This window comes from Aotus nancymaae, unplaced genomic scaffold (assembly GCF_030222135.1).
Source record: "Aotus nancymaae isolate 86718 unplaced genomic scaffold, 86718_ANA_hifiasm-v0.15.2.pri h1tg000049l, whole genome shotgun sequence".
NCBI classification, from domain to species: Eukaryota; Metazoa; Chordata; class Mammalia; order Primates; family Aotidae; genus Aotus; species Aotus nancymaae.
Window position 1 is genome coordinate 89,628 of NW_026988463.1, and position 24,972 is coordinate 114,599.

General features: G+C 60.6%; 3 protein-coding genes across 16 annotated transcripts in view; 1 reads left to right on the top strand and 2 right to left on the bottom strand.

The window, feature by feature from the left end:
• RHBDF1 (rhomboid 5 homolog 1) overlaps positions 1-22,669 on the bottom strand; it is a 31,403-nt gene extending 8,734 nt beyond the window's left edge. For 2 of the 6 annotated variants that reach the window (XM_012468723.3, XM_064362257.1), the window contains exons 1-2: positions 17,817-22,669; positions 17,557-17,686 (exon numbers count right to left, since the gene is read on the bottom strand). The gene's annotated coding sequence lies outside the window, so the exon portion shown is untranslated. Of the gene's footprint in view, positions 1-811; positions 1,679-10,139; positions 10,165-17,556; positions 17,687-17,816 lie in introns of those variants that run through there. The other 4 variants (XM_064362254.1, XM_064362253.1, XM_064362255.1 and 1 more) reach the window with 4 other exon arrangements.
• MPG (N-methylpurine DNA glycosylase) lies at positions 16,049-22,357 on the top strand. 2 transcript variants are annotated; one of them, XM_012468733.3, is made up of 4 exons: positions 16,049-16,114; positions 17,290-17,523; positions 19,858-20,062; positions 21,911-22,357. In XM_012468733.3, the coding sequence occupies exons 1-4, from the start codon at positions 16,091-16,093 to the stop codon at positions 22,285-22,287; spliced, it is 840 nt and encodes a 279-aa protein (XP_012324156.2). In that variant the 5' UTR covers positions 16,049-16,090; the 3' UTR covers positions 22,288-22,357. The 2 variants fall into 2 exon arrangements, with proteins under 2 accessions (XP_012324156.2, XP_012324157.2); XM_012468734.2 differs by lacking the exon at positions 16,049-16,114 and adding an exon at positions 16,414-16,592.
• A 104-nt stretch (positions 22,670-22,773) lies between the features above and the next one.
• The window catches only part of NPRL3 (NPR3 like, GATOR1 complex subunit), a 53,130-nt gene continuing 50,931 nt past the window's right edge, over positions 22,774-24,972 (bottom strand). For 7 of the 8 annotated variants that reach the window (XM_021675184.2, XM_021675180.2, XM_021675185.2 and 4 more), the window contains 2 exons: positions 24,566-24,758; positions 22,774-23,279 (listed from right to left, as the gene is read on the bottom strand). In XM_021675184.2, the coding sequence (XP_021530859.1) occupies positions 23,114-23,279; positions 24,566-24,758 (359 nt within the window). In that variant the 3' untranslated portion in view covers positions 22,774-23,113. Of the gene's footprint in view, positions 23,280-23,530; positions 24,080-24,565; positions 24,759-24,972 lie in introns of those variants that run through there. The other variant, XM_021675182.2, reaches the window with a different exon arrangement.

Consider the following 24,972-nt stretch of genomic DNA (forward strand, 5'->3'; position numbering starts at 1 on the left):
AAAGATGCTAAGCATGATGGGGGTAAGAAGCAAATCAGGGGCCGGGCGCAGTGGCTGACGCCTGTAACCCCAGCACTTTGGGAGTCCAAGGCGGGCGGATCATCTGAGGTCAGGAAATCAAGACCAGGCTGGCCAACATGGTGAAACCCCACCTCTACTAAAAATACAGAATTAGCCAGGCATGGTAGCGCATGCCTGTAATCCCAGCTACTCAAGAGGCTGAGGCAGGAGAATCACTTGAACCCAGGAGGTGGAGGTTGCAGTGAGCTGAGATCTTTATCACCACACTCCAGCCTGAGCAACAGCGGGAGACGCGGTCTCAAAAAAAAAAAAAAAAAAAGCAAATTAGGGGCCGGGCGCGGTGGCTCAAGCCTGTAATCCCAGCACTTTGGGAGGCCGAGGCGGGTGGATCACGAGGTCAAGAGATCGAGACCATCCTGGTCAACATGGTGAAACCCCGTCTCTACTAATACAAAAAATTAGCTGGGCATGGTGGCGCGTGCCTGTAATCCCAGCTACTCAGGAGGCTGAGGCAGGAGAATTGCCTAAACCCAGGAGGCGGAGGTTGCGGTGAGCCGAGATCGCGCCATTGCACTCCAGCCTGGGTAACGAGCGAAACTCCGTCTCAAAAAAAAAAAAAAAAAAAAAAAAAAAAAGCAAATTAGGGTTGCTTGACAGGAGGGAGTGAGGCCTCCCTGTGAGGCGACGTATGAGCAAAGGCTGGAAGGAGGGGAGTGAGCACAGCTGGGACTGCAGGGGTTTCCACACACAGAGAACAGCCAATGTGAGGTCTTAGGAACATGGGGCTCACCTTAGTCTGTGCCAGGGCAAATCTCAGGCCTGTCTTACCCAGGCCTCACCCTCTTACGCACCAAAACTTCTATTCCAGAGACAAAGGCCTCACTATGCACGTGACAGCCTGTAAGGGGTGTGTGATCAGTCCACTGCATACAGTCACCACACTCAGGAAAGAGGATGGTAGGGCAGCAGCTGGTGGTCCCAGGCTCCCATGCACAAATGACTTGCCAGAAACCACCTGGGCGCAGACACCAGAGTGACCACCAGGTGGCGCAACGTGCCCAGAAACAGCAGCGAGGCGGCTGGGTGCTGGGGCTGCGGGGCACTGCATGGTTGGCTCTACCTGAGCATCCCGCCCTAACCCCAAACCTATCACCCAGGCACAGAGCAAGGGCCCAAGGGAAAGCCCCAGAGCAGACAGGCCAGGCTTCGATTCTGGTCACCAATGCCGGCCATGTGACTGTGACTCTATTTCCCCCTTACACCTTCCTGGCAGACCTGCAGCTGCCCCTAACCGAGGGGGACCACACGGGGATCACAGCAGAGATCCAAATTGAGAAAAGCCCCTGAGTACGCCGCTGGACAGACAGTTGGGGGCTGGCCAGAGCTTCCCGAAGCAATTTTAGACGGAAAACCCCAAATTCCTCCGCCTCTTTAAAGAGCTGCAGCCCACCCACTAAGGCCCCAGAAACGGCTTTCACACATGGGTGTCCCTGTCAACTGCTTGGAGGAAAGCCCCACCTATGCTGTACAAATGGGGAAACAAATAGGGAACACAAGCTTGCCCTTGCTCAAGGTCATATATGCAGGGCAGCACAGGATGCTGCTCACAGCTCCTAAAGATCTTTGCCAACCAGCGACCGGCCCGGGACTGTGCACACGGCTTCCTCCGACCCTGCACCACCAGGGACGGGCCCAGGACGGTGCACACGGCTTCCTCCGACCCTGCACCACCAGCGACCGGCCCGGGACGGTGCACACAGCTTCCTCCGACCTGCACCACCAGGGACGGGCCCAGGACTGTGCACACGGCTTCCTCCGAACTGCACCACCAGCGACGGGCCCGGGACGGTGCACACGGCTTCCTACGACCTGCACCACCAGGGACGGGCCCGAGACTGTGCACACGGCTTCCTCCAACCCTGCACCACCAGCGACCGGCCCGGGACGGTGCACACGGCTTCCTCCGACCTGCACCACCAGGGACGGGCCCGGGACTGTGCACACGGCTTCCTCCGACCCTGTACCACCAGGGACGGGCCCGGGACTGTGCACACGGCTTCCTCCGACCCTGCACCACCAGCGACCGGCCCAGGACGGTGCACACGGCTTCCTACAACCTGCACCACCAGGGACGGGCCCGAGACTGTGCACACGGCTTCCTCCGACCCTGCACCACCAGCGACCGGCCCGGGACGGTGCACACGGCTTCCTCCGACCCTGCACCACCAGCGACCGGCCCGGGACTGTGCACACGGCTTCCTCCGACCCTGCACCACCAGCGACCGGCCCGGGACGGTGCACACGGCTTCCTCCGACCCTGCACCACCAGCGACCGGCCCGGGACGGTGCACACGGCTTCCTCCGACCCTGCACCACCAGGGACCGGCCCGGGACGGTGCACACGGCTTCCTCCGACCCTGTACCACCAGCGACCGGCCCGGGACGGTGCACACGGCTTCCTCCGACCCTGCACCACTAGGGACGGGCCCGGGACTGTGCACACGGCTTCCTCCGACCTGCACCACCAGCGACGGGCCCGGGATGGTGCACACGGCTTCCTCTGACCCTGCACCACCAGCGACCGGCCCGGGACGGTGCACACGGCTTCCTCCGACCCCGTACCACCAGGGACGGGCCCGGGACTGTGCACACGGCTTCCTCCGACCCTGCACCACCAGCGACCGGCCCGGGACTGTGCACACAGTTTCCTCCGACCCTGCACCACCAGGGACGGGCCCGGGACTGTGCACACAGCTTCCTCCGACCCTGTACCACCAGGGACGGGCCCGGGACTGTGCACACGGCTTCCTCCGACCCTGCACCACCAGCGACCGGCCCGGGACTGTGCACACGGCTTCCTCCGACCTGCACCACCAGCGACGGGCCCGGGACGGTGCACACGGCTTCCTCCGACCTGCACCACCAGGGACGGGCCCGGGACGGTGCACACGGCTTCCTCCGACCTGCACCACCAGGGACGGGCCCGGGACGGTGCACACGGCTTCCTCCGACCTGCACCACCAGGGACGGGCCCGGGACGGTGCACACGGCTTCCTCCGACCTGCACCACCAGGGACGGGCCTGGGACGGTGCACACGGCTTCCTCCGACCCTGCACCACCAGCGACCGGCCCGGGACGGTGCACACGGCTTCCTCCGACCCTGCACCACCAGGGACGGGCCCGGGACTGTGCACACGGCTTCCTCCGACCCTGTACCACCAGGGACGGGCCCGGGACTGTGCACACGGCTTCCTCCGACCCTGCACCACCAGCGACCGGCCCGGGACTGTGCACACGGCTTCCTCCGACCTGCACCACCAGCGACGGGCCCGGGACGGTGCACACGGCTTCCTCCGACCTGCACCACCAGGGACGGGCCCGGGACGGTGCACACGGCTTCCTCCGACCTGCACCACCAGGGACGGGCCCGGGACGGTGCACACGGCTTCCTCCGACCTGCACCACCAGGGACGGGCCCGGGACGGTGCACACGGCTTCCTCCGACCTGCACCACCAGGGACGGGCCCGGGACGGTGCACACGGCTTCCTCCGACCCTGCACCACCAGCGACCGGCCGGGGACGGTGCACACGGCTTCCTCCGACCTGCACCACCAGCGATGGGCCCGGGACGGTGCACACGGCTTCCTCCGACCTGCACCACCAGGGACGGGCCCGGGACGGTGCACACGGCTTCCTCCGACCTGCACCACCAGGGACGGGCCCGGGACGGTGCACACGGCTTCCTCCGACCTGCACCACCAGGGACGGGCCCGGGACGGTGCACACGGCTTCCTCCGACCTGCACCACCAGGGACGGGCCCGGGACGGTGCACACGGCTTCCTCCGACCCTGCACCACCAGCGACCGGCCCGGGACGGTGCACACGGCTTCCTCCGACCTGCACCACCAGGGACGGGCCCGGGACGGTGCACACGGCTTCCTCCGACCCTGCACCACCAGCGACCGGCCCGGGACGGTGCACACGGCTTCCTCCGACCCTGTACCACCAGGGAAAGGTTGGGAATGCTGCTCACAGCCCCTACTGGTCCTACATGGACCAGAACAGACACAGGTGGAAAAGGGTCCTTCAGGGATGCCTTCTGCTGGCTCTTACCCCACCCCTCACACTCCAGCCCCTTCTCTGAGCTGACCATGCACTTCAGTTCCCAGGTGAGAGATGGGGGGAAAGCGTCGGGAAGCTTCCCATGCATGATGCCCAGGGGTTGTGCCATCCACAAGGCCCCCTAAGACTGAGTTCCTCTCCCTGGCCCTCACTGGGCCTGGAATCAGGTGCAAGGGCCAAGGGTGGCAGCTGCCGCCACGTCTCTGGGAGTCCCTCCTGGGCCTGTGGCCCATGCAGACCCCCAGAGTGCCACAGGGTCAAACAGGAAGGTGTCCTGATGAGAACTGGGTGGGTCAAGGTCCCTCTGGGAGACCACTCTGCATCTGAATTGTGGCCGAAACCCAGCCCAGACCTGTGTGTCCTGGATACAGCCCAGCCACAGCATCAAGCAGTCACAGCTCGATATCCTGATAGTCCCAAGCCCTCCCTCTACAGAGCATACGGACAGCAGTACGATCACCCTGCTGCTGAGGAAGAGCCAGGAGGGCTGCCTCTGAGTCTCAGACTCTAAGCGTGCAATTTCAGACTGTGTCAGGCACATTGGGAAGCCAGGTGGTGCTTGGGAAGGGGCTTCCAGAACCCACAGTGCTGGGACAGCATCCTGAGTACATTCCCGGCATATTCTCACCCAGAACATGGACGAATGTTCCCAGTGAGGCCATCATGGGGCCAGAGAGGAGCTGGGCCCAGAGCAGAGACTGGGGCCACTGCCAGGAACCAGGAGGCTGAATCCAGGAGGCCGTCCTCTCCAGGAGTCTCCACCTGTGCCCAGCAGCACTAGGCAGCACCCGGGTGGTTCTTCACTCAGGAGTGTGAGCGCCCTTTGCCAACAGAGACCTTTGCCAGCTGATCAGCTCGCACACATCCATGACTTCCATGGCTCCTCACAGCTGACTCCCTCCCCTCAGAGCCTGCACGTGTGCCCTGCACGACCTCCCACGTGTTCGAGGACCTGCAGCCTCAGGCTGCCCCACTCCCCAAAGGTGGTCTTGGCCTGGATCCCCAGACACAACACAGCACAGCACAGCAAGGGAGTTCATTCACACGTGATGGGCCATTGTTCTGTCACTGCTGGTTCCACAGTGCTCAGGACTGGCCTGCTCTAAAGCCACTGCTGGGTGAACACTGATTACTGCAGAACGCAGGCCATTGGGTCCGTATCTAGGGTAATGAAGGATTACTCAAGATGACCCCTTGGGCCAGGCGCGGTGGCTCACGCCTGTAATCCCAGCACTTTGGGAGGCCGAGGCGGGCGGATCACGAGGTCAAGAGATCGAGACCATCCTGGTCAACATGGTGATACCCTGTCTCTACTAAAAATACAAAAAATTAGCTGGGCATGGTAGCGTGTGCCTGTAATCCCAGCTACTCAGGAGGCTGAGGCAGGAGAATTGCCTGAACCCAGGAGGCGGAGGTTGCGATGAGCCGAGATCGCGCCATTGCACTCCAGCCTGGGTAACAAGAGCGAAACTCTATCTCAAAAAAAAAAAAAAAGATGACCCTTTGACCAGGTCTGGGAAGAGGAGCTGTCAGGCATGAGCAGGTGCGAACAGGAACAGTGAGGAGGTGAGAAGAGCTGAGCGCTGCGAGCGTGTACAGGGAACCTGACCTCCCCAGTACATCTCAGCCCGGGGCCCAAAGTCGGCCCCAGCAAACAACAGAGTGCTCAGCTCATGCGGGAGGCACTAGCTGCCATGCCTGTACGTCCAGTTCTCCTGGGGTTCCCCACCTCCCCAAAAACCCCTCCTGTGCTAGCAGTGCAGGCAGAAGGAGCCAGAGAACCCACACAGTTCTAGGTCCTGCAGGTGGGCAGAGGACTCATCCTTCTCCCAGTGCTGGGTGTTCTGGCCTGCCCTACCCCTGTGTGCCTAGATCCCCATCTGGGCCTCAAGTGGGTGGGATTCACAAAGGAAGAGCCGGAGTAGGCGTGGGGAGGGGCAGGCCCAGGCTGGACAAAGAGTCTGGCCAGGGAGCGGCACATTGCCCTCCCAGAGACAGTGGCTCAGTGTCCAGGCCATCCCCAGGCGCACAGTGGGCTCTTGTTCCCAGAAAGCCCCTCGGGGGGGATCCCAACAGTGTCTCCCCGCTGCTGGCCCCTCAGTATAAGGGGAAACTGTGGCCCATGGAGGGCCTGACTGCTTGGGGTCACACAGCATCTGAGTCACTGCAGCAGCATCACAGTTGCCAGCCCAGGCCCAGCCCCATCAGGGACACCCAAAGCCACATCTCATCCCAGGACCAGCTAGGGGACCGGGGGCAGGGCTCTCGATGAGGCTGAGGGCGAGGAGCGTGAAGGGGGCCACTGGCCTCATGCAAGTTGGAGTCTGCTCTGGCTGCCTGCGGAGCCTGGTGTGGAGGGGCTGGGTGGGGGATGCTGGAGAGTCCTGTGGACTCTAGTTTCTGCTCTGGGGATGTCTGCAGACCCATCAAGCTGGCCCCGTGCACGGGTGCAGGGAGAGCCAGAGAGCAGGAGCCGGTGCAGGGAGGCCACTGGGGACAGCCTAGGCTGACGCTCAGGCCCATGTCTCCAACACCTACACCCCAAGCAAGCCTCAGCTTTCCCAAATGGAAATCAGGGGTCACAGCAGGACCTGGCACGACAGGCAGTGGCTGACTCCACCACAGTGTCTGGTGCTGCCTGTGGGCACTGGGTGCTCTCTGGGGGGCAGGAGCTGAGGTGTGAAAGGGCCCTACAGCATATGCAACAAGAGGGCAGCCCTGGGGACACCTGGGGACGGGACCCTTCAAAGGTGTCAAGTTCGGGAAGAGACAGTGAAGCTCTGGCCAGTGCAGGCACAGACAGTGGCCACAGCCAGTGCAGAGCTGCATCCTCAGGTGTGAGCCACAACCACCTCTGTGCTCAGGCCTGCCCTGCACACTCACAGGACCACACTGGCAGGGACAACTGGCCACAGAGGGGACTGCCAACCCCAGGGCCAGAACCATCACGCCTGGGCTCTGCTCCTCCCAGGCAACTGCCTGCTTCGAGGTCAGCTGGAGCAAGGGGCCTCACCCCAGGACACCTGCCCAGACGTGTCCTCAGCTCACCCGAGCCTCGTCCCCGGGGGAGGTGGCTCCTCCCCAGAATCCCCACCCACACGCTGGTCTCTGACCCGTCTTCTGCTTGACTTCTAATCTGAAGCCCAATCCTAGATCTACCTCGAGAAGGGAAAGTCACCAGCTGTCTGGCAGCCCAGCATCAGCTCCTCCGGCCTGATGAAGGGAAAGTCACCTAGCCTGTCTCTGCGCCTTGTCTGTTAATGGCATCATGCCGACAATGACATTTGCTAGGCTCTTTGCAAACGCTCCCAGTAAAGCCTCTACTTTTCTGTGGAAGAAATGAGGTTCAGGATGGAGCAGGGCAGGCCTGAGACCTTTGCAGGGTCCTCTCCAGGTCCCCAGCAGGACACACCAGTTCCCTGCCTCCCCTCATCACCCCAGGCAAGTAGACGAAACAAGAGGTTTCCTACCGGCCACCTGTGAGAGAAGACGCCTCAGGGCCTGGAGACACAGGAATCCCTGATGCCACTGACATTCCGGGCCCTGACCTGGGAGAGCAGTGCACAGGGAGGTAGAGGGGCCGGCAATGGGGAGGGGCAGGGCGCTGCCCCATGGCACAGGGGTCACCAGAGCCAAATCCCTGCCTCAGTTGGGTCTGACAGGGGCTGACATGGCAGACACACCTGGGAGCCAGGGGACACCAAGGGCAGGTCAGGGGATCTGTCCAGGCCGCACAGTCAGAAAGGGGACGGCAGCAAGGACTTAGCTACACCAGATTCTGGGTGTAAGCTGCCTGGTAAGCTGGTCACCTCTAGTCCCCAGTCTGGAGTCTAGCTGGGTCCCAGGAGTTAGGCGAAAGCACCCTCTCCAGGCTGGAGGTGGGAGAAGCCCCCACCCTATGCACATGTCTGGCCAGAGGACAGATGGGCAGCCCAGTCAGCAGTCAGAGCCCTCCCGAGGTATCCCTGACTGACCCTATGCACATGCTCCCTGGTGCCCAGGCACCCTTGGGCTCAGTAACCCCACAACCCCCTCCCAGGACCCACCAGCCGAAGGACAGGACTGAACCAAGTAGAGCAGAAATGGTGTCAGTCCTCAGCAGTTGGCTCACCTTCCTCAAAGCAGATCCTGACTGATCACATTGGTCTGTATAACCCCTGGGAGGGGGTCCTCCGTATCCATCTTACAGATAAGGAAACTGAGGCTCAGAGAAGCCCATCACTGCCTAAGGTCTCAGAGCCTCTAAGGGAGTTCAAAGCCTTGGGCCAGGTCTGCCCAGGAGCTGTGGTGGAAGGGACCCTGTCTGCCTGCCCCAGCTGCCCCTGGCTGCAGACCCCAGAGGACAAGGCAGAACACCCGGGTTGTTCAGACCCCTCTAAGACCCCATGCCACCTGCTCTATCAGGGGCATCTCAGTTGAAGGAGGAAGGAGTCACCCCTAAAATCATCCAACTCAAAACACAGGCAGGAGCCAAGGAATTCAATCGGGCAAAATGTGATCCTGGCACAGACACGGAGATGGGGGATCTGCAGCCAGTGTAGGGGAGGCCCTCACAGCCAAGAGCAACTAGGGGTGCCCTGGGCAGGGACTGCAGCTGGGAAGATCCTGAAAAACAGGGGAGACCTGGGTGACTCCCCCTGAACCAAGAGTCAGTTCATGAGGGGTGCTGGTTAGGGATGACAGCCCCCTGCTCCGGGGGCCTGTTTGTACAGTGGAGGCCAACCAGTCAGTGAAGGCTGCTTGGAAGGGCTGGGAAAGGGTCTGAGGCCCAGTGCTTGCAGTCTGAGACCAGCAGACTCCCATGTACCCCATTTGCCACTGCCCCTTTCTCAGGAAAAGGGACCCAGCTTGCCCAGAATGACCCCTGGTTGGCTCCGCCTCAGGGACCCCTTGAGCCCCAGCCAGCTCCTTGGTTCCTGGCTTCCGCCCACCCTTGGGGTGGGGGCAGGGGGCTTGCGGTTGGCTCCACAGGGGCGGGAGAACCCAGCCTGGGACTGCCTGGGCATCTAGCTGGGTCAAACCTGAAAAGCCAGTTTCATCCTTGAATCTTCTCCCGGTCTCCAACAGGAAGTCCCGTTGGGGGCGTGGGGGTTCCCAGGGTAGGAGTAGGGCCTCCAGAACTAGACCCCACCCACCCAGACACATTCAGTCTCATGCTGCACGCACAGAAGAAGGAACTCTGGTCAGGACCATCTGGGCGGGGAGCAGGCCTTGGGGGGCCAGGGAAGATTCCCCGCCCATTCCCGACCCAGCCCCAAAAACACGCCCCCAGCATGACAGCCACCCCTCTGCCAGTGCCCTGAGCACCTGGGGTCTGGCTGTCACCCCAGCTGGGAGAAGGCCTGTCTCTGCTGGCCTCTGGCACGGAGTGAGGGTCTGTCTGTAGGAGTCGCTCCTAGCCCACCCTGGAGTTTCCGTGTTTACAGACGGGGGAGTCAGTGCCCTGGGGCAGAAGGTGGAGTCAGTCCCCCACCCCCAGCTCCACTGCTCTGGCTATTCCCGTGGGTGAGGGCAGCTGGGACAGGGACGATCCCGCCCTGAGCTGGAGTTTCGACTTGGAGACACCACCCACCGGTGCTGGCCGGGAAGGAAAATGTAGCGGGGGTGGGAGCTCAGAGGAGCCTGGGCACCCCCGGACTCAGCCTCCCGCTCCTGGGACCCTCAGCTGTTGGGCGGAGGCTGGAGCCGAGTTGTCCGGCCCGGCCAGGCCGCTGGGACTGCTAATCCGGCCACGGGCTATTTTTGCGGCGCTCCGGGATAGGAATCCGGGGCTGGGCCGCCTCCGCGGGTGACTCGGGAAACTCCGGGAAGAAAAGTCCTGCCGCCCCAGCAGGGCTCGCCGCGATCCCTCCCCAGCCCCGGCCCCGACAGGGCCCCGGCCGCTCAGAGCAGCTCCGGCCACCGGGTGCTGAGGACGCGCCCCGCGTTTGACGGACGCAGCCCCGGAACCCGCCAGCCCGCGGAGCCCTGCGCTGCCGGCCGCGCTCACTCACCGCCGCCGGGGGTCTTTGGGGGGTCCGGAGGGCGCCGGGGAGGAGGGGCTGCCGCCGCTGGCCGGGAGGGCGCCCGCGCCGAGTCCCCGCCCGCCCGGGAATGCCATGGAGCGAGGGGCGTGCGCGCCGGGGGCGGGCCCGGCCGGAGGGGGCGGCCGCGCTGACTCAGGGCTCAGGAATGCGCGCCGCCCGCCTGCCCGGCTCCAGTCACCTCCTCCGGGAAGGCCGCTGGGCTCCGCTCTCCCCATTGTCCGTTCGCGAGGAAGGACACCTGTGGCTGAGGCCGCGAGCGCCTCGGCCGGACCGAGGGCCTGGTGGGAGCACCAGCGATGGGCGGCTCCACCTCTCCCTGGCTCCAGATTGAGGCCCGACCTGTCCTGCCCTGATCTGTGCTGAGAAGAGGGGGAGTAAGGAGAGAGGGCAGGTGGGGGTACAGTGGAGGATGGGTGGGTATCCCTGGCTCCCCTAAACCAGACCTCCTCCAGAGGCCCACACAGATGCGTCCTGTATCCCACGGTCACCCGGTCCCACACGTGAGCACTCACATTCCCTCACACACATACCTGTGCACACGCCACTGATCAATCACACACACCCCACCTTCATTCACTTCCTGCATTTCATTCGCTCACCCAATCACACACGCACCCACCTACTCATGTACATCTTTCATGGGTATGTGCTCATGCCACTCACACATGTACACACAAAATTGTACACTGATGTACACATTCAGTTCAGAACTGGAGCAACTGCCCGTTCCCAGGCCCCGTGCCCCCACTACCAGAAGCCCTGCTCCCCCAGCAGGCACTCAGGCCAGGCTGCAGCGGCCCCACCTGAAGCCACTGAGCAGAGGCAGCACTGTGTCTGCTGTCTACTCTGGGCTCTTCTCACCGTCTCAGAGCTCAGCCACCACCCTGGAGTGGGCTCATATCCCCGCACTCTCTGGGTCGGACTCAAAATGGCCCTCTGCTTTCAGCTGGGGCTGGTGGGAGTTTCCCAGCATTTGCCTCCTGATACTGGGTTGGCTGACCCAGGGGAGGGGGGACAGGGGTGCCAACAGCAGAGTACAGGCAGGGCTGTCCAGGAGCTCTGAGTGGTGAGGGGGCCGAGGCTTTTTCTGGACAGAGGGTGCCGGGATCCCTTCTTCCCATGGGTCCATAAGGATCCCTCTAAAGAGTGGTCCCTCAGGCCTCGGAAAAATGTATCTTCAGGCCCTGTGCTGGTCACAAGGCTGCTGAGGCTTCAGTGCCATCCTCTGGGCCTGGGAGGCACCAGCCTTCTCCAAACTGAGCTTTTGCACCCAGTGCCCAACACAGACAACGGCCTGGTCCTGGACTACACAGAAAAGAAAGGTGACAATATGAACTAAAGGTGCTGGTACACTTACCGGTGGACCCCAGAGCCTGGGTAAGCATCCTCTGCCCGTTTCCTCGTCCACACCGTGGGCTAAGGCTGTACCTGCACATAGCGGGCCTCTCTGAACACAAGCAATACCAACATCCTACTCCTGTAGAAGGAGACGATGAAAGCTTTGGAGGGGGTGGAGGGGAACTCCACTGGGGGGATGACTGCCCATGCATCAGAGACACTGGGTGAAAGGGAGCCTGCCCCCGTGCCAACACTCAGGGCTCTGGTAGCCTGCACGTGCCACCTCACCCCTGCCAGGCTCACAGCCAGAGACAGGACAGTCTCCGTGCCTAGCATTCTTGACCCCTGCCAGGGACAATCAAGCCCTACCGGGCCTGGATGCCCAGACAAGGCTGGCAGGGCTAGCTAGCGTGTCCTCTCTGGAAAGCTGGGGCCTAGGCTTGCTTCCAAGGCATGCCACAGCTGGGCATCTGGTGTCAGCAGGTCTCCTGCAGTGGACGCTGTCAGGCTCCACCCAGACCTGCTCCAAGACCCAGACACTCATTGCCAGCTGCCAGGAGCACCAGCCTCAGCTGGCTCAGAGCTGAAAAACCCCCCACCGAGGAGTTGCCTTCAGTGGAAAGCATGCCCCCAGTCTGCCTCTGCAGGCAAATCCCCACCTCAGAGACTGTGTCCAGGAATTCCCAGGCTCTCAGCCCACGCTGGCCTCCTGAGAGAGAAAAATTAGCACTGAGACAGAGGATCTTTTAGCAACACAATTTTTACTTCCTGGACTGCAGGAAGTAGCATCATGGCTACCAGAAGTACCCATCCTGCAGTCCAGGAGGTAAAAACTGTGTTGCTGAGAGATCGTTTTTCTCAGTGCTAATTTTTCCTTGTGGCACCGAGCATCTATTTCCAAAAAAAAAGATGACCAGAGGGTGGTCGATATACATTTGCTCAGGACTGACTGTACCCAGTCCACATGGACGAGTTTGTGGACCTCACACCAGGACATGAGGTAATAGGAGCCCTAACCAGTAAGAGGAGTTCCCAACAGCTACTCCAAAATCCTCAGCTCAGTTTCTAGGCCACAGGTCTGGACCCTGGGCTTTGGAAAGTCCCTGGAAGGATCAGAAGAAACTGCTCCTGCATGGGGAGCAGAGCTGCAGGGATGGGCCCATGACCGGCTCCTGGCTATTTGGGGAAGAGGCAGAAGTGGGCCAGGACAGTCAGTGGCCTGAAGTCATAGGCTATTTCTGAGGCAGCTGCCCCCTCCCCATATCCCAGGGCTTAGAAGGGGTTCCCATAAGCACCTGGGCCTAGGACCCAGCAGCACTGGCAGCACAGCCCCAGGCAGGGAGGATACAGATCACACACACCACTTCAGCCTGCCCAGTGGCTGCCTTCTCTGCCCAAGGAAACTTTGACCCTTCAGGGCTTGCTGGACACAGAGGATCCCAGAGACCAGTGAAGAGGCCAGCAGCCATCCTACTGGGAAGCAGTCAGCTCCCGGCTGTGTAGAGGAGCCCAAGGCCTCTGACCTGACACCTGCTTCAACAGCTGTCAGCACCCCCCTCCATCAGAGAGAGATGGAGTTAGTGTGCTGGGCACCCTAGGGCCGTGAGGATGATACTAGAATCCTGGCCTCTGCGGCCAATAAAGCCACATTTCTCAAGGACTTGCTTGTAAAGGCTCCAGTGACTGACTGATAGCCACACCTCCTACAGCTAGAGGCAGCTCCAGCCCCTCCACAGCCTCTGGCCTGTTGTGGAGGTGGGGAGACAGGGCTGCTCACTGGAGTACCAATACCAGGCTTGATATCCTTGACTCCTTTTTTTTTTTTTTTTTTGAGATGGAGTCTCGCTCTGTCACCTATGCTAGAGTGTAGTGGCGTGATCTCAGCTCACTGCAACCTCTACCTCCTAGGTTCAAGCCATTCTCCTGCCTCAGCCTCCCAAGTAACTGGGATTGCAGCCATGTGCCACCAAGCCCAACTAGTTTTTTGTATTTTTAGTGGAGATGGAAGATTCACCATGTTGGTCAGGCTGGTCTCAAACTCATGACTTCAGGTGATCCACACCCCACCCTCGGCCTCCCAAAGTGCTGGGATTACAGGCGTGAGCCACCATGCCCGGCCTTTCCTCCCTTCCCTATCCCACATGGAGTCTTACTGTGTCACCCAGGCTGAAGTGCAGTGGCACAATCTCAGCTCACTACAACCTCTACCTCCTGGATTCAAGCAATTCTCCTGCCTCAGCCTTCCAAGTAGCTGGAATTTACAGGCACGTGCCACCACGCCTAGCTGATCTTTGTATTCTTAGTAAAGACACAGATTCACCATGTTGGCCAGGCTGGTCTTGAACTCTTGACCTCGTGATCCACCTGCCTCAGCTTCCCAAAGTGCTGGGATTACAGGCATGAGCCACTGTGCCCGGCCCCGCCTTGACTTTTCTCAAAGCTTCAAGGGTGTCCTCATCTCCATCTTCAACTGATACCCTTAACTCCTCCAACAAGCCTATTCCAGCCCAGTACTGGGGCAAAATGGGAACAGAGGAGGCTCCAGGCCCCCTCTTCTCACCTGGCACCACCTCCTCTCACCACGGACCAGCCCGCCAGCCCACTCTGCAGGCCACAGTTGGAAAGCTCATCCCACTACTTCCAGCCTGCGGTGGGAGCTTTAGACCACAAACCAGGAAGTCGGGGGGTACCCAGAGATTGCACAAGCCCCAGCACTCAGGCCAGAACATCTGGAGAAGTTGGCTGCTGGCGCCCTGGCACCGCCCCTCCTCTTTCTGGGGCAGGAGCCAGTCTGCCCTCTGAGTCTCTCTCCTCATCAGAAATGGGGGAATAAAAACACGCCTCTGGGAGCCTCTGGACTCCCCATGATTTCTACGAGGATCATGTATCACTTGTAAAATCAGAATAAATGTAAGTACAAAGCAACACCCACCCTGTCCCTGCCCATCAAGATAAAGGCTCAACTGGGGCCTCAATTTCCCTGCTAGATTGAGGGAGAGCACTGTGGGGGAGAGGAGGCTGTTCCCACAGGAAGGAGAGAGGCATTGTTTGGGCTGCATAACGGGGGATAAGCAGGGAGGGTGTGAGATCACATCCAAGTCTGCTTTATAAACATGGATTTATGACACATTGTCCCCCCCACGCCCGGAAGCAGTACACTGGGCTACAAACAGCTGGTGGCTTCCAGCAGGCGGCTGATGGCCCCTCCCTCCCCAGGAAATCCTGGCTGGGCCCATGGCAGTGGGACGGCTGGTCAGAGGAGGAGACAGAGTTGGAGACTAGGGTCCTGCCCTGTTAGCCTTTCTGTAGGACCAGGTGTCACACACATCTGAGGGCTCCAGACACATGGCCTGTGCATCTGCCCTGCGGTGCGTCTGTGCTGCCCAACGTCTCCCAGCTGACACTACCAGATGCCCAACCGCTCTTCAAGGCCTTTTCAGATGCCCCTTTCCAGGACCAGGGTCACAGATATCAAAGACGGCTCAGGAAAAGCCCCTCAAGGGTTTTTACACGGCAGAGGTGGGTTGTGGGGTGGGATTGTGCCTGCCATTGGGGAGGGGCCCTGCAGATCCAGATAAACCCTCAAGCGGCCAGAAGTTGGGGAGGGCTCTGCTGCGTGCTGGGGCTGCAGCCATGGGAGCCAGTAGTGTGCCCAGCCCCTCTCAGGGCCCGTCCCCTAGGCCCTTCCTTCCACTGCACCAAGCACCGTCCCTGCCCCTCCCTAGGGGCATGGATCTGACTAGAGAGGTTACAGGCACAGCGGGCGCTGGGCCGTTGAGGAGGCATCAGAAGCATGGCGGCTGCGCACTGCCAGGCCATGTTCAGCCCTGGTCTGGCCTCAGCCTCTAGGGGAGGCTGGCTGCGCTCCAGCAGGCACAACCCAGAACGTGGGCGAGCTCGCTTCAGCATCCTCGGGTGGAAAGAGGGACGGCGGCTCCACTGCAGAGACAGAATCCGCGCCGCTCCCTTGTTCCTTCCTCCCACCAGTCTGTGACGACCCCGGCCCAAGGGCGTCCACTTCCTGGACAGGGACTCCTTGGCCCCTTCCGACCACAGCTGGGGCGGCCTCCCAGGCGCGCACTCCGCAGACATCCCGCCGGAAAACACGTCTGCGGCCTGCCCCTCCCCCAAAGCACGACCACTGCGCCCGGGCCCTGCCAGGACCCAGGCAGGTTCACAATGGACCCGTTCTCTCCGTGGTGTGACCACCGGCTGGCGGAGTGGGCTCCGAGGCCGCGGGGCGACCAGGGCGCAGGCCGGGGCGGAGACCCGGTCACTGGGGCACGGCGGGGGCTCGCCCCACCCCCAGCTGCCCCTTGCCCGCTGTCGCTCCGCAGGCACCGCATCAGGCCCGGGCGCCGGTCCAGAACTGACAGCGGCTCTGAGGACATCCGCCTCCGTGTGGTCCGTCCCGCCCCGGGGGCGCAGCCCGCTTCCGGCGCTCGCTGCCCCTCCCTTCCCGGCTTCCGTCCCCTTCCACGCAGGCGCAGGCTCCATCCCGGTCCCAGCGGTGCTTCCGGGGTCAGCAGCTGCTCCGCGCCGGGGTTCGAGCACCACGAAGCCCCGGCCCAAGCCGCCGGATGCCCGCGCGCAGCGGGGCCCAGGTGAGCGCGCTCCTCGGACGCACCGCGGAACAGACGGCCCACCCCAAGGCGCAGCAATGAGCGCGGCCGCCGGACCCGGAGAGCTTGGGACGGGCGCAGCGCCCACCGCCGCGGGGGTTCAAGGCAGAGCCAGAGCGTGCCAGGGCGGGCCGAGGGCCAAGATCGGACCTAGAGCAGGGGCCGCAGCTCCCGGGGGCTGGGCCCACGGCGCGTTGGCAGCGCGGGCCGAACTGAGGAGACGGTCACGTGAGCGTCCGTTCCAGGCCGACTGGCAGTCTCAATTCGACATGAACGTCAGCACTCCCGTTAAAAATAATGCATCTGTCCCATGCCAGGACGACTTGGGTGCTGCTTAAGACCAACCCTCCGGGTGCTGCCAGGCCGGCGCTCACCCTCCGCCTTCATCTTCCCTCCTCCTCTGGCCCCCTAACAGCTGAGGATTTGTGGTCAGGCTCCCTTGCCTATGGGGAGGCCACAGGTGGGAGGCTGGTGGTCTGCTGCGTCTCAGCAGACCCTCCTAGTCCCTCAGGAGACTCTACCTTTGCCCCACTTGCTCGTTATCCAACCTGGGCCATGAAGCAGAGGACAGCTAGGGACCCTGAGCCCATGGGATGGGGCCAGGCCAGCGGTCACCACAGTTCTCACCCCTCCCTGTGTTTCAGGCTTTGGGGGCCATTCCAGGGAATCTGGCGCAGTGGGATCCCTGCTAAGGCCCCGCCAAGGTTCTGGCTGTGTTTTGAATTCCTGGTCAGGGTTGGATGAAAGGGCAGGGTTCCAGAAACTAGCTCAGACGTCTGCTTGGGGCCTGCATGATGCGTGGGAATCAGAGGGCACCAGCCCCGCTGTCCCAGGCTCAGGCCCCCATCTGCACCCCAGGTCATGCAGCCCCAGTCCCCTACGCTGTGTACCCCCCATATATGTGGGGCAGAGCAGCCACCCTACTGCCAGCAGCAGCCATCCATCCTCAGATGTGACCACTTCCCAAGGCCTCCAGTGTGTCGAGGTAGCACTGTGTGTGTGTCATAACAACCCACAGGGCAGTCACCACCGCTTTGCAGATGAAGAAACTGAGGCAGGCGGTCCAATCCAGTCCTTGAGCTCCCCAGCCTGACCTCACCACACAGCTGTCTGTCCTCTCCTATTCCGATGCTTACATTTTTTTTTTCCCATTACAGTCTTCCCGAAGGACGGGGCAAAAAAAGCAGCAACTAGACAAAGCGGAGTGGCCGCAGAGCGCATCCTATGCAGCCCAGGCACGCTGCCCCAAGGAGCCCTGCTTGGGACCACCCACCACCCTGGGCCCACACCGCAGCATCTATTTCTCAAGCCCAAAGGGCCACCTTACTCGACTGGGGTCGGAGTTTTTCGACCAGCCGGCAGTCACCCTGGCCCAGGCGTTTCTGGGACAGGTAATGTAAATGTCGTAGTCTCTCCTCAAGTACCTGTCACTGCAGTTGTCCCTGAACTGCTGCCTGCTGGGCTTGGCCCCTGGTTACTCCTCCTTGTCCATGCAGTTAGCTGCTTTGCTCACACTGGTCCCTGGATAGCTTCATCTCAGTTGCCTGAGATCATCTGGGAAGAATGTGAAGATTGTCAGTGCCGCCTGCCCAGGGTGGAGCAAGGGTGCCACTGTCTGCGCCCCGGCTCTGGGCATCTAGGGCGGGAGCACTTGCACCGTTAGCCTTCCTCACCGGGAACCCACCTCACGGTCCTTCCACATGTGGGAGCTGTGGCTGTGGCCAGTGTTGGGCTGCCGCTTCCCACTGCAGTGGCTCACAGTGCGGTGCTGGCTCTCCACCCAGGGCCCCTGCAGCTCAGTGTAGGCCCAGGGTCTGGGATCTGCCAGTCAGACTTGGAGTAAGAAGCAGGGACTGCCCAGGGCCCATGCTGTCCCCACAAGCTGGTGCTCACACAGCCGTGGCATCCTGACTGAATCTGTTGGGAGCACCGTCTGGGTGTTGTTGCTGAATGCAAAAGCTCCAGGCCTGCTTTTCTGGTTCCTCAGGGGCTCCAAGGCCTTCCCTTTGTCCTTCAGTGAGCCTACTTTTAGGTTAAAATCACCAAGAGAAATACCAGTGCCAGGAATTGGGTGTTAAAGGAGCAGACTCTAGACCTTGTGGAGAACAGACAACATTCTGTCCCCATGAGGATCCTTCTAAAAGCACCTTAAGTAATGGGCATTTGTGATACAACAAAACGTCACACATCGCAGGTACATCCCAGGATCAGGGTGAGGGCCCAGGGTGGTATCGGGCCACAGTGCATTTGTCTGTACTCGGCATCCTTGGCAGGCCACGGTCATGCCCACTTGAGCCCACTGGTGGACAAGATGATGTCCAGCAGAGAAGAGGGTGTCTCAACCTGTGTGTACCTTGAATCAGGGACAACCCTCTCCAGAACCTCCCAGTGGATGTCCTTGCAGAGCCCTCAACCAGGCTTGGGTCATGCACTCATCCCTAAAAGGGTCACTGCAGTGAGTCACTATGAAAACCCAGGCCACTCTCTGGGCTAAGGAGGGTGTGGTCTCCCCCAGGAGGCTCCACCAGCAAGGAATAGCGGTTTGTGCGTTTCTAATGGCAGTGGGGAGGGGTGAGAGGCCCCAGTATCTGCCATTGGTGGAAATGGTATTAGTGAAATCCAGATCAGAAATTTGGGATGGAAAAGGAAGCAGAAAAGAGCTGTGGGAACCTCCTCTCCAGAAGGGTAGTTGGGCCCCATAGTGTGCCCCCATGGAGGCACAGAAGTGTGCAGAGCGAAGTCCCTGGAGAGGCATTCCCTCCAAGCTCCAGGGAAAATGGAACAGGGCCACCCTTTCTCCCCTGGACATGATCTCGCCAAGCCTGGCCTGTTCACTTCTGTCCTCATGGCTTTGGTTGCCTAAGGATTTCTGGGCTTCCAGCACAGGCACTGACCCCCTTCTTCCCTCCACCCTATCTCCACAAAGGCCTCAATGCTCCCCCAGTGAGCACCTAAGTCCCGGTGCCCCTCCTCCCCAACGGGTGATACTGACCATGGCGCCACAGGGCTTCCTGGACTGAGGTGAAGATGGCCTGGCTGTCCAGCTGACCCTTCTGGCCTAAAAGCGAGACAAGTGCTGGGGATATGGCTGGTCCCCAGTGCTCTGCTGTGAAGTCTTATACCTGGGGCTCCGAGCAGAGCACTGGGCACAACTGCTGGCCATTACCAGGACTGTGGGGCAGCTGGGCCAACTGCTCAGAAAGGCCTTAGAGCTGGAGGGTGGGAGCTGAGTATGAGGGTCCTTTGTGGCCACCTCAGCATCCCAGGTTTAGGGGACTTCACAGGCTCTGGGATTTCCCAGGCAGCTGGTATGGGGACATCCTTGCGGTCCTGTGCCTTCTGTGATGCCTGGCCTCACGCTAAATGCTCAAGGGTACTTGGGAAAGGAGGAAGCTGGGGAATGGAGGAACCTGCTGAGAGGACTTGAAGGTCGGCCTGCAAGGTGAATCCACGCTGCTGGTTGCCAGCCCAGCCCTGGCTGTGGCCTGAGGTGTCTTCAGCCTGCAGTCTGGTGGTCCCTGGAGGAGACAGCTGGTGGCCTCAACAGCCACAATCAGGCTCTGAGCAGGAGCAAGAGAAGAGGCAGGATGGAGATGGGGCAAGGTCCCTGGCTAGACCTGGGTGGCTGATACACCCTGAGCTGGGGAGATGAGGTCCAGACTAGAAACTTAGGGTGAGTAGACCCCCATCCCTTCCTGCCCTGAGCAGAAACCGACTCCCCACAGGTCCTAGTCCGGCGACTTCCTAACGGCACAGAGCTCCGAGGCCGCATCGTGGAGACTGAGGCGTACTTGGGGCCAGAGGATGAAGCTGCCCACTCAAGGGGTGGCCGGCAGACCCCTCGCAACCGAGGCATGTTCATGAAGCCAGGGACCCTGTACGTGTACATCATTTATGGCATGTACTTCTGCATGAACATCTCCAGCCAGGGTGAGCAGTGCTGGGGCAGGGGGTCGGTGGCTGAGGGGGCTGGAGAGCTGGCAGCCAGGGAACCCCAGGAGGACTGAGGAGGGGCAGGCATCTGAGCAAAGAAGTGCCACTTCCAGGGCCAGGTCAGGGTTTCAGGAGCTCTGGCTGCATTGACGGGGCAAGGTTGGTTAGAGGGGCAGAAAGCGTTGGTTGGAGCGGAGGCAGAAAGGAGGCTGAGGACACAGTTGTCAGCTGCCCTTGATGGAGGCAGCACCTGAGGATGAGGAGCTGGTTTGAGAAGAGGATGATTGCAGTGCCAAGAAGAGCCAAGTGGTCAGGCTGCCAAGGACGGAGTAGTTCGCACAGCAGGTGGTGGTGGGGTTTAGGGTGGGCAGAGGAGTAAGTTTAGAGGACAGGGAGGTTTGGCAGGAGGAGATCAATGGGGTAGTGTTATCATCAAGATGTGGGACTTGGATGTGTTCTATGTGAAGGAGCCCGGACAGGAGGGTGTGGTGGTGAGGGCGGCCAGGCTGTCACTCTTTTGCAGGCGGCTCTGTGGGGGCTCAGTGAGACAATGAGGGGCATGTGTCCTGCACCCACAGGGATGTAGAGGGTCCTGCTCCTTCCTACTGAGGTGAGTTGGGGGGGCACTGGGCACCCCACCTGGTGAGCTGGAAGCACCATGGGAATCACAGAATGGATGGGAACTTAAAGGCTTTGCTTGGCCTCGATTTTATCTTGAAATGCTTTGAAAACTCGTTGGTTAAGGGTATCTGCTCACAGGAACGCGACATTTGCTGGCTCTGCCAGAGGGCATGGCTTTGTCCAGTAGTGCTGGCCTCTGGCTGCCGATGCAGAGGCTTATATGGCCACTGCCCCAGAATGGGGACTGGGTTGGCCACCCTCGGGCCAAGCCTTTGACTCCAGGTGGCTGGAGGGCCAGGGATGCACAGTTGAGTCAGAGCAGGTGTCTCCAGGGAGCTGCCTTCCTGGAGGGTCAGGGCTCCTCTGGCCAGGGTTCAGGTTATCGTTGTTCCCAGCTAGGAAGCTGAGGGGCCTTTCCAAACATGCAGGACAGAGGGAATTTGGGTATCTGTGTGCCTGAGTGAGCCCCTGGGCCCAGGAGCATCTGTTTGCTCTCTCTGGCTTCTCAAGTGGACTGGCCTGGGGAGGGAGGGGACTAGGCTGGAGGAAGGATCCCAAGGGAAGTGAGGGGCTTTGTTGGCCTCCTCCTGCTCTGCCTGTGCAGGGTGTTGCGGTCAGTCTTTCCACTGAGTCATTGCCTGGGCTCTCCCAACATCCTGCGCACACTGGCAGCTGCTCTAAGCCAGCCCCTAGCCCCACCACTTGCCCAACACAAATGCCGAGTGGGTGAGGCAGAAGGGGAGCCCTGGGACCTGGCTAGGCCCAAGGCTTCCTGCTTCCTGGCAGAACGACCCCACCCAAGGACTGGCTCTCTGGAGTTTCCTTTGCTGGTCTCATAGCTGCTGCCAATCACAAGACCAGGGGAAGCCAGGGAGAAAGGAGCCGATATCCAGCATTTGTCATGTGTTTTTACAGTTTGGCTTCATAGGGGCATCCACAGTGGTGGCAGCCCTGCCTGCCGGTGACAGCCAGAGGTCCCCATGGGAGGCACACCTCATGGCACAGGCATGGAGGATGGTGAGGTAGGCAGAGGGGTCTGTACAAATTGATGTGCAGCCCTGTCCCACCAGGTCAGACCCAGTAGACAGTGCAGGTGCACTGAGCAGGTCCCTGGCCCAGGCAGAAGGCAGCTGCACCCTCCCCACAGCACAGCATGTCTGGATGTGCACAAGGGAACAGGAGCCCAGGGAGGCTCAACTTCCAAGTTGTCCATCCATCCCACAGGGGACGGAGCTTGTGTCTTGCTGCGAGCACTGGAGCCCCTAGAAGGTCTGGAGACCATGCGTCAGCTTCGCAGTACCCTCCGGAAAGGCACCGCCAGCCGTGTCCTCAAGGACCGTGAGCTCTGCAGTGGCCCCTCCAAGCTATGCCAGGCCCTGGCCATCGACAAGAGCTTTGACCAGAGGGACCTGGCTCAGGATGAAGCTATATGGTTGGAGCGTGGCCCCCTAGAGCCCAGTGGACCAGCTGTAGTGGCAGCAGCCCGGGTGGGCATTGGCTATGCAGGGGAGTGGGCCCGAAAACCCCTGCGCTTCTATGTCCGGGGCAGCCCCTGGGTCAGTGTGGTCGACAGAGTGGCTGAGCAGGATGCACAGGCCTGAGCAAAGGGCCTGCCTGGACAACTTTTTAATTGTTTAAAAACAAATAAATGTTTATTTCTAGAAAACTGTGTATTATTAGCCAGAGTCCCCCTAGGTGATCAGCACATGTCTAGAGCCAGCTCTTCCTCCAGGACACAAGGGCTTGGGGCCCCGAGTCTGTAGCAGGCCCAGTGTGGACCCTGGGGAGAATTGTTAGTGTGGGGTCCTGCACAGTGGGCCATGCCTCCAGCAAGATGTGCACAGGTGGCAGGGCTGCTCCAGCCTAGCGGGGCCAGCCCAGTCCCTCGTGCCCCAGATGGTCAGGACCAGGTCACAGCTTGGCTATGAGCCCATGTGTGACTTCAGTGGACTGTGGCGAGGGCTGGGCCCGGAAAGGGTCATGGCAACCTGGGAAGAAGAAGCGCATGGCGGAGAGAGGTGATGCTGGGGAAGGGGCCACAGGGCACTTCACAAATGGAAGGCTGTCAGACAGGAACAGGCCACACAAGTGTTTCTGCACATTCTTCAGGGCAGCCACAGAGGGGGTTCCAGGGAGCAGGTATGGGGACAGAAGGAGGGTCTGAGAAATCAACAGCCTGCATGGACCTAAAAGGATGTAGCCCTCACCTAGGGACAGGAGTCCTGGCAGGCTCCCTCCAGGTGGAGATGTCTATGCATGCAGCAAGGACTGGAGGGCAGCATCCCCACAGCTGAACCACCCATGGCCAGGACAGTGGGGCTCTGTAGGCCTTCGGTCAGGCCTGGGCTGGCATCCACCCAGTGCTGAGCCTCAGCAGGGAGGGAGCCCACCTGCACACCCCAGCAGCCTCCCACCCTCCGCCTGGGCTCAGGGAAGCAGAGCCTGGAAGACAGCAATGACGGGGTCCTCATGGGTGGTCACCACCAGCACGCTGCGGAACTTGTCAAAGAGCATGAGCAGCTGGGAGCGCCGCGTGTTCTCGTTGTACATAATCTCCTCCAGGTGGTGGCGGCCGCGGAAATAGTGAAGGAGCCTGGAAAGGATGGGTTGGCTTGAGGCCAACCTGACACCAGTCCCCAAAGGCCTCTGCCGAATAGCTACTGCTGGGCATCAGCTCTGAGTTGTCCAGAGGCCTGAGCAGAGCTGGCAGTGAAGGCCAGTGAGGCAGCCACCGTAGCCCCCCAAGGGTAGGCAAGCCTCCTGGACCCATGCCCACCATGGTCTCGCTGACCAGATGGGCAAAGTGAGAGGGTAGACAGCTGTTCAAACCCGGAGCTGCCCCAGCCTGCGTCCTGACGTTGGGACTGGGTGGTCTGCTGGTGGCTTTTTCATACTATGATGAGTCCCATGTAACTCTGGAGCCAAAAGGTCACTGCCCTTTTTTTTTTTTGAGTCTTGCTCTGTCACCCAGGCTGGAATGCAGTGGCTACCTCTCGGCTCACTGCAACCTCCACCTCCCTGGTTCAAGTGATTCTCCTGCCTCAGCTTCCCAAGTAACTGGGCTGGGACTACAGGTGTGCACCATCATGCCAGGCTAATTTTTGTATTTTTTAGCAGAGACGGGGTTTCAACATATGTTGGTCAGGCAGGTCTCAAATTCCTGACCTCAAGTGATCCAGCTGCCTCGCCCTCCCAAAGTGCTGGAATTACAAGCGCAAGCCACTGCGCCTGGCCTTTTTTTTTTTTCAATTATATTTTTTTAATGTCACCATTATTTGGAAGGTCACTGCTTTAGGGTGGTTTCTGCAACTGAGGTTGGCACACAGGAGGCTAGGATGTAGGCGAGTCGTGGACCAGCTGCTCAGAAGTGTTGCAAGTGGTTCTCTCCAGGGCCTGGAGTGTGGTTTTTAACAGGGAGCTTAGTCCCTGACAACCTGACCACTCCCAGAAAACCATGCCCCTAGACTGCTCCCCAGGTCAGGATAGGGCTGACAAGAGACCACTGAGCGGCATCACCTATAGCGTGGGGGATTCTGGACGCCCACAGGGCTTGGAGTCCTGGGCAAACCCCTGCCAAGTCCTGAGGATGAGAACTTGGTGCTGCTTCTTAAGCGACAAGAAACATCTAAGAAGTACTGGGGAGATAAGACTCCCAAAAACAGGCACACCAGGCCCATAGCCCAGGGTCTCTGTGACAAGCTGCATCTCCATGCCTGGGCAGGGGCACCTGCCCCTACACACCTGAGTGCAGAGACTCCACCTGAAACAGGGCCCCATGTGTTGTCAATGGATTTGGTGGTCCTGTTGGGTACATCTCTATCCACCTCCTGCCCCAACCCTGCAATTGGCCCCAGTCCCAACGGGTCAAGCTGTACCCACCTGGCAAACATGCGCAGGTCCTCAGGGTTCTGGGCTGCAGGTACGCTGAGGATGGCTGCACGCTCGTGCTCCGACAGGCTGGCCAGCAGGTTCTCTGTCATCCTCTGGTTCAGTGGCGAGTCCCCACTGGGAAGCAGCTCTGCACTGGAGTTGTCCATGCTGGGGCTGGTGAGGGTCATGTCATCGCTGCTGGCTGTTGGGGGCAGGGGGCAGGTGACAGCAGCACCAAGTGGAATCCCAGGACACCCAGGGGAACAGCAAGGGCAGACCCAGCAGCCAGCCTCCAGTGACACCCGTGACTCCCACAAGGCCCCTGCCTGGTGCCCCAGCTGCAACATCTGCCTGTAAGCACATGCTGCTGCCCCACCTCCTGGGTGTGACACATGCCCCTCACGGCTGACCTGGGA

What these genes read in the sequence shown, in the direction of transcription:
- MPG (XM_012468733.3), top strand. Translation starts at nt 16,091, where the DNA reads ATGCCCGCGCGCAGCGGGGCCCAG. An exon ending in CCCAGGCGTTTCTGGGACAG is followed by an intron (nt 17,524 to 19,857) that starts GTAATGTAAATG and finishes GACTCCCCACAG; the next exon opens with GTCCTAGTCCGGCGACTTCC. An exon ending in CATGAACATCTCCAGCCAGG is followed by an intron (nt 20,063 to 21,910) that starts GTGAGCAGTGCT and finishes TCCATCCCACAG; the next exon opens with GGGACGGAGCTTGTGTCTTG.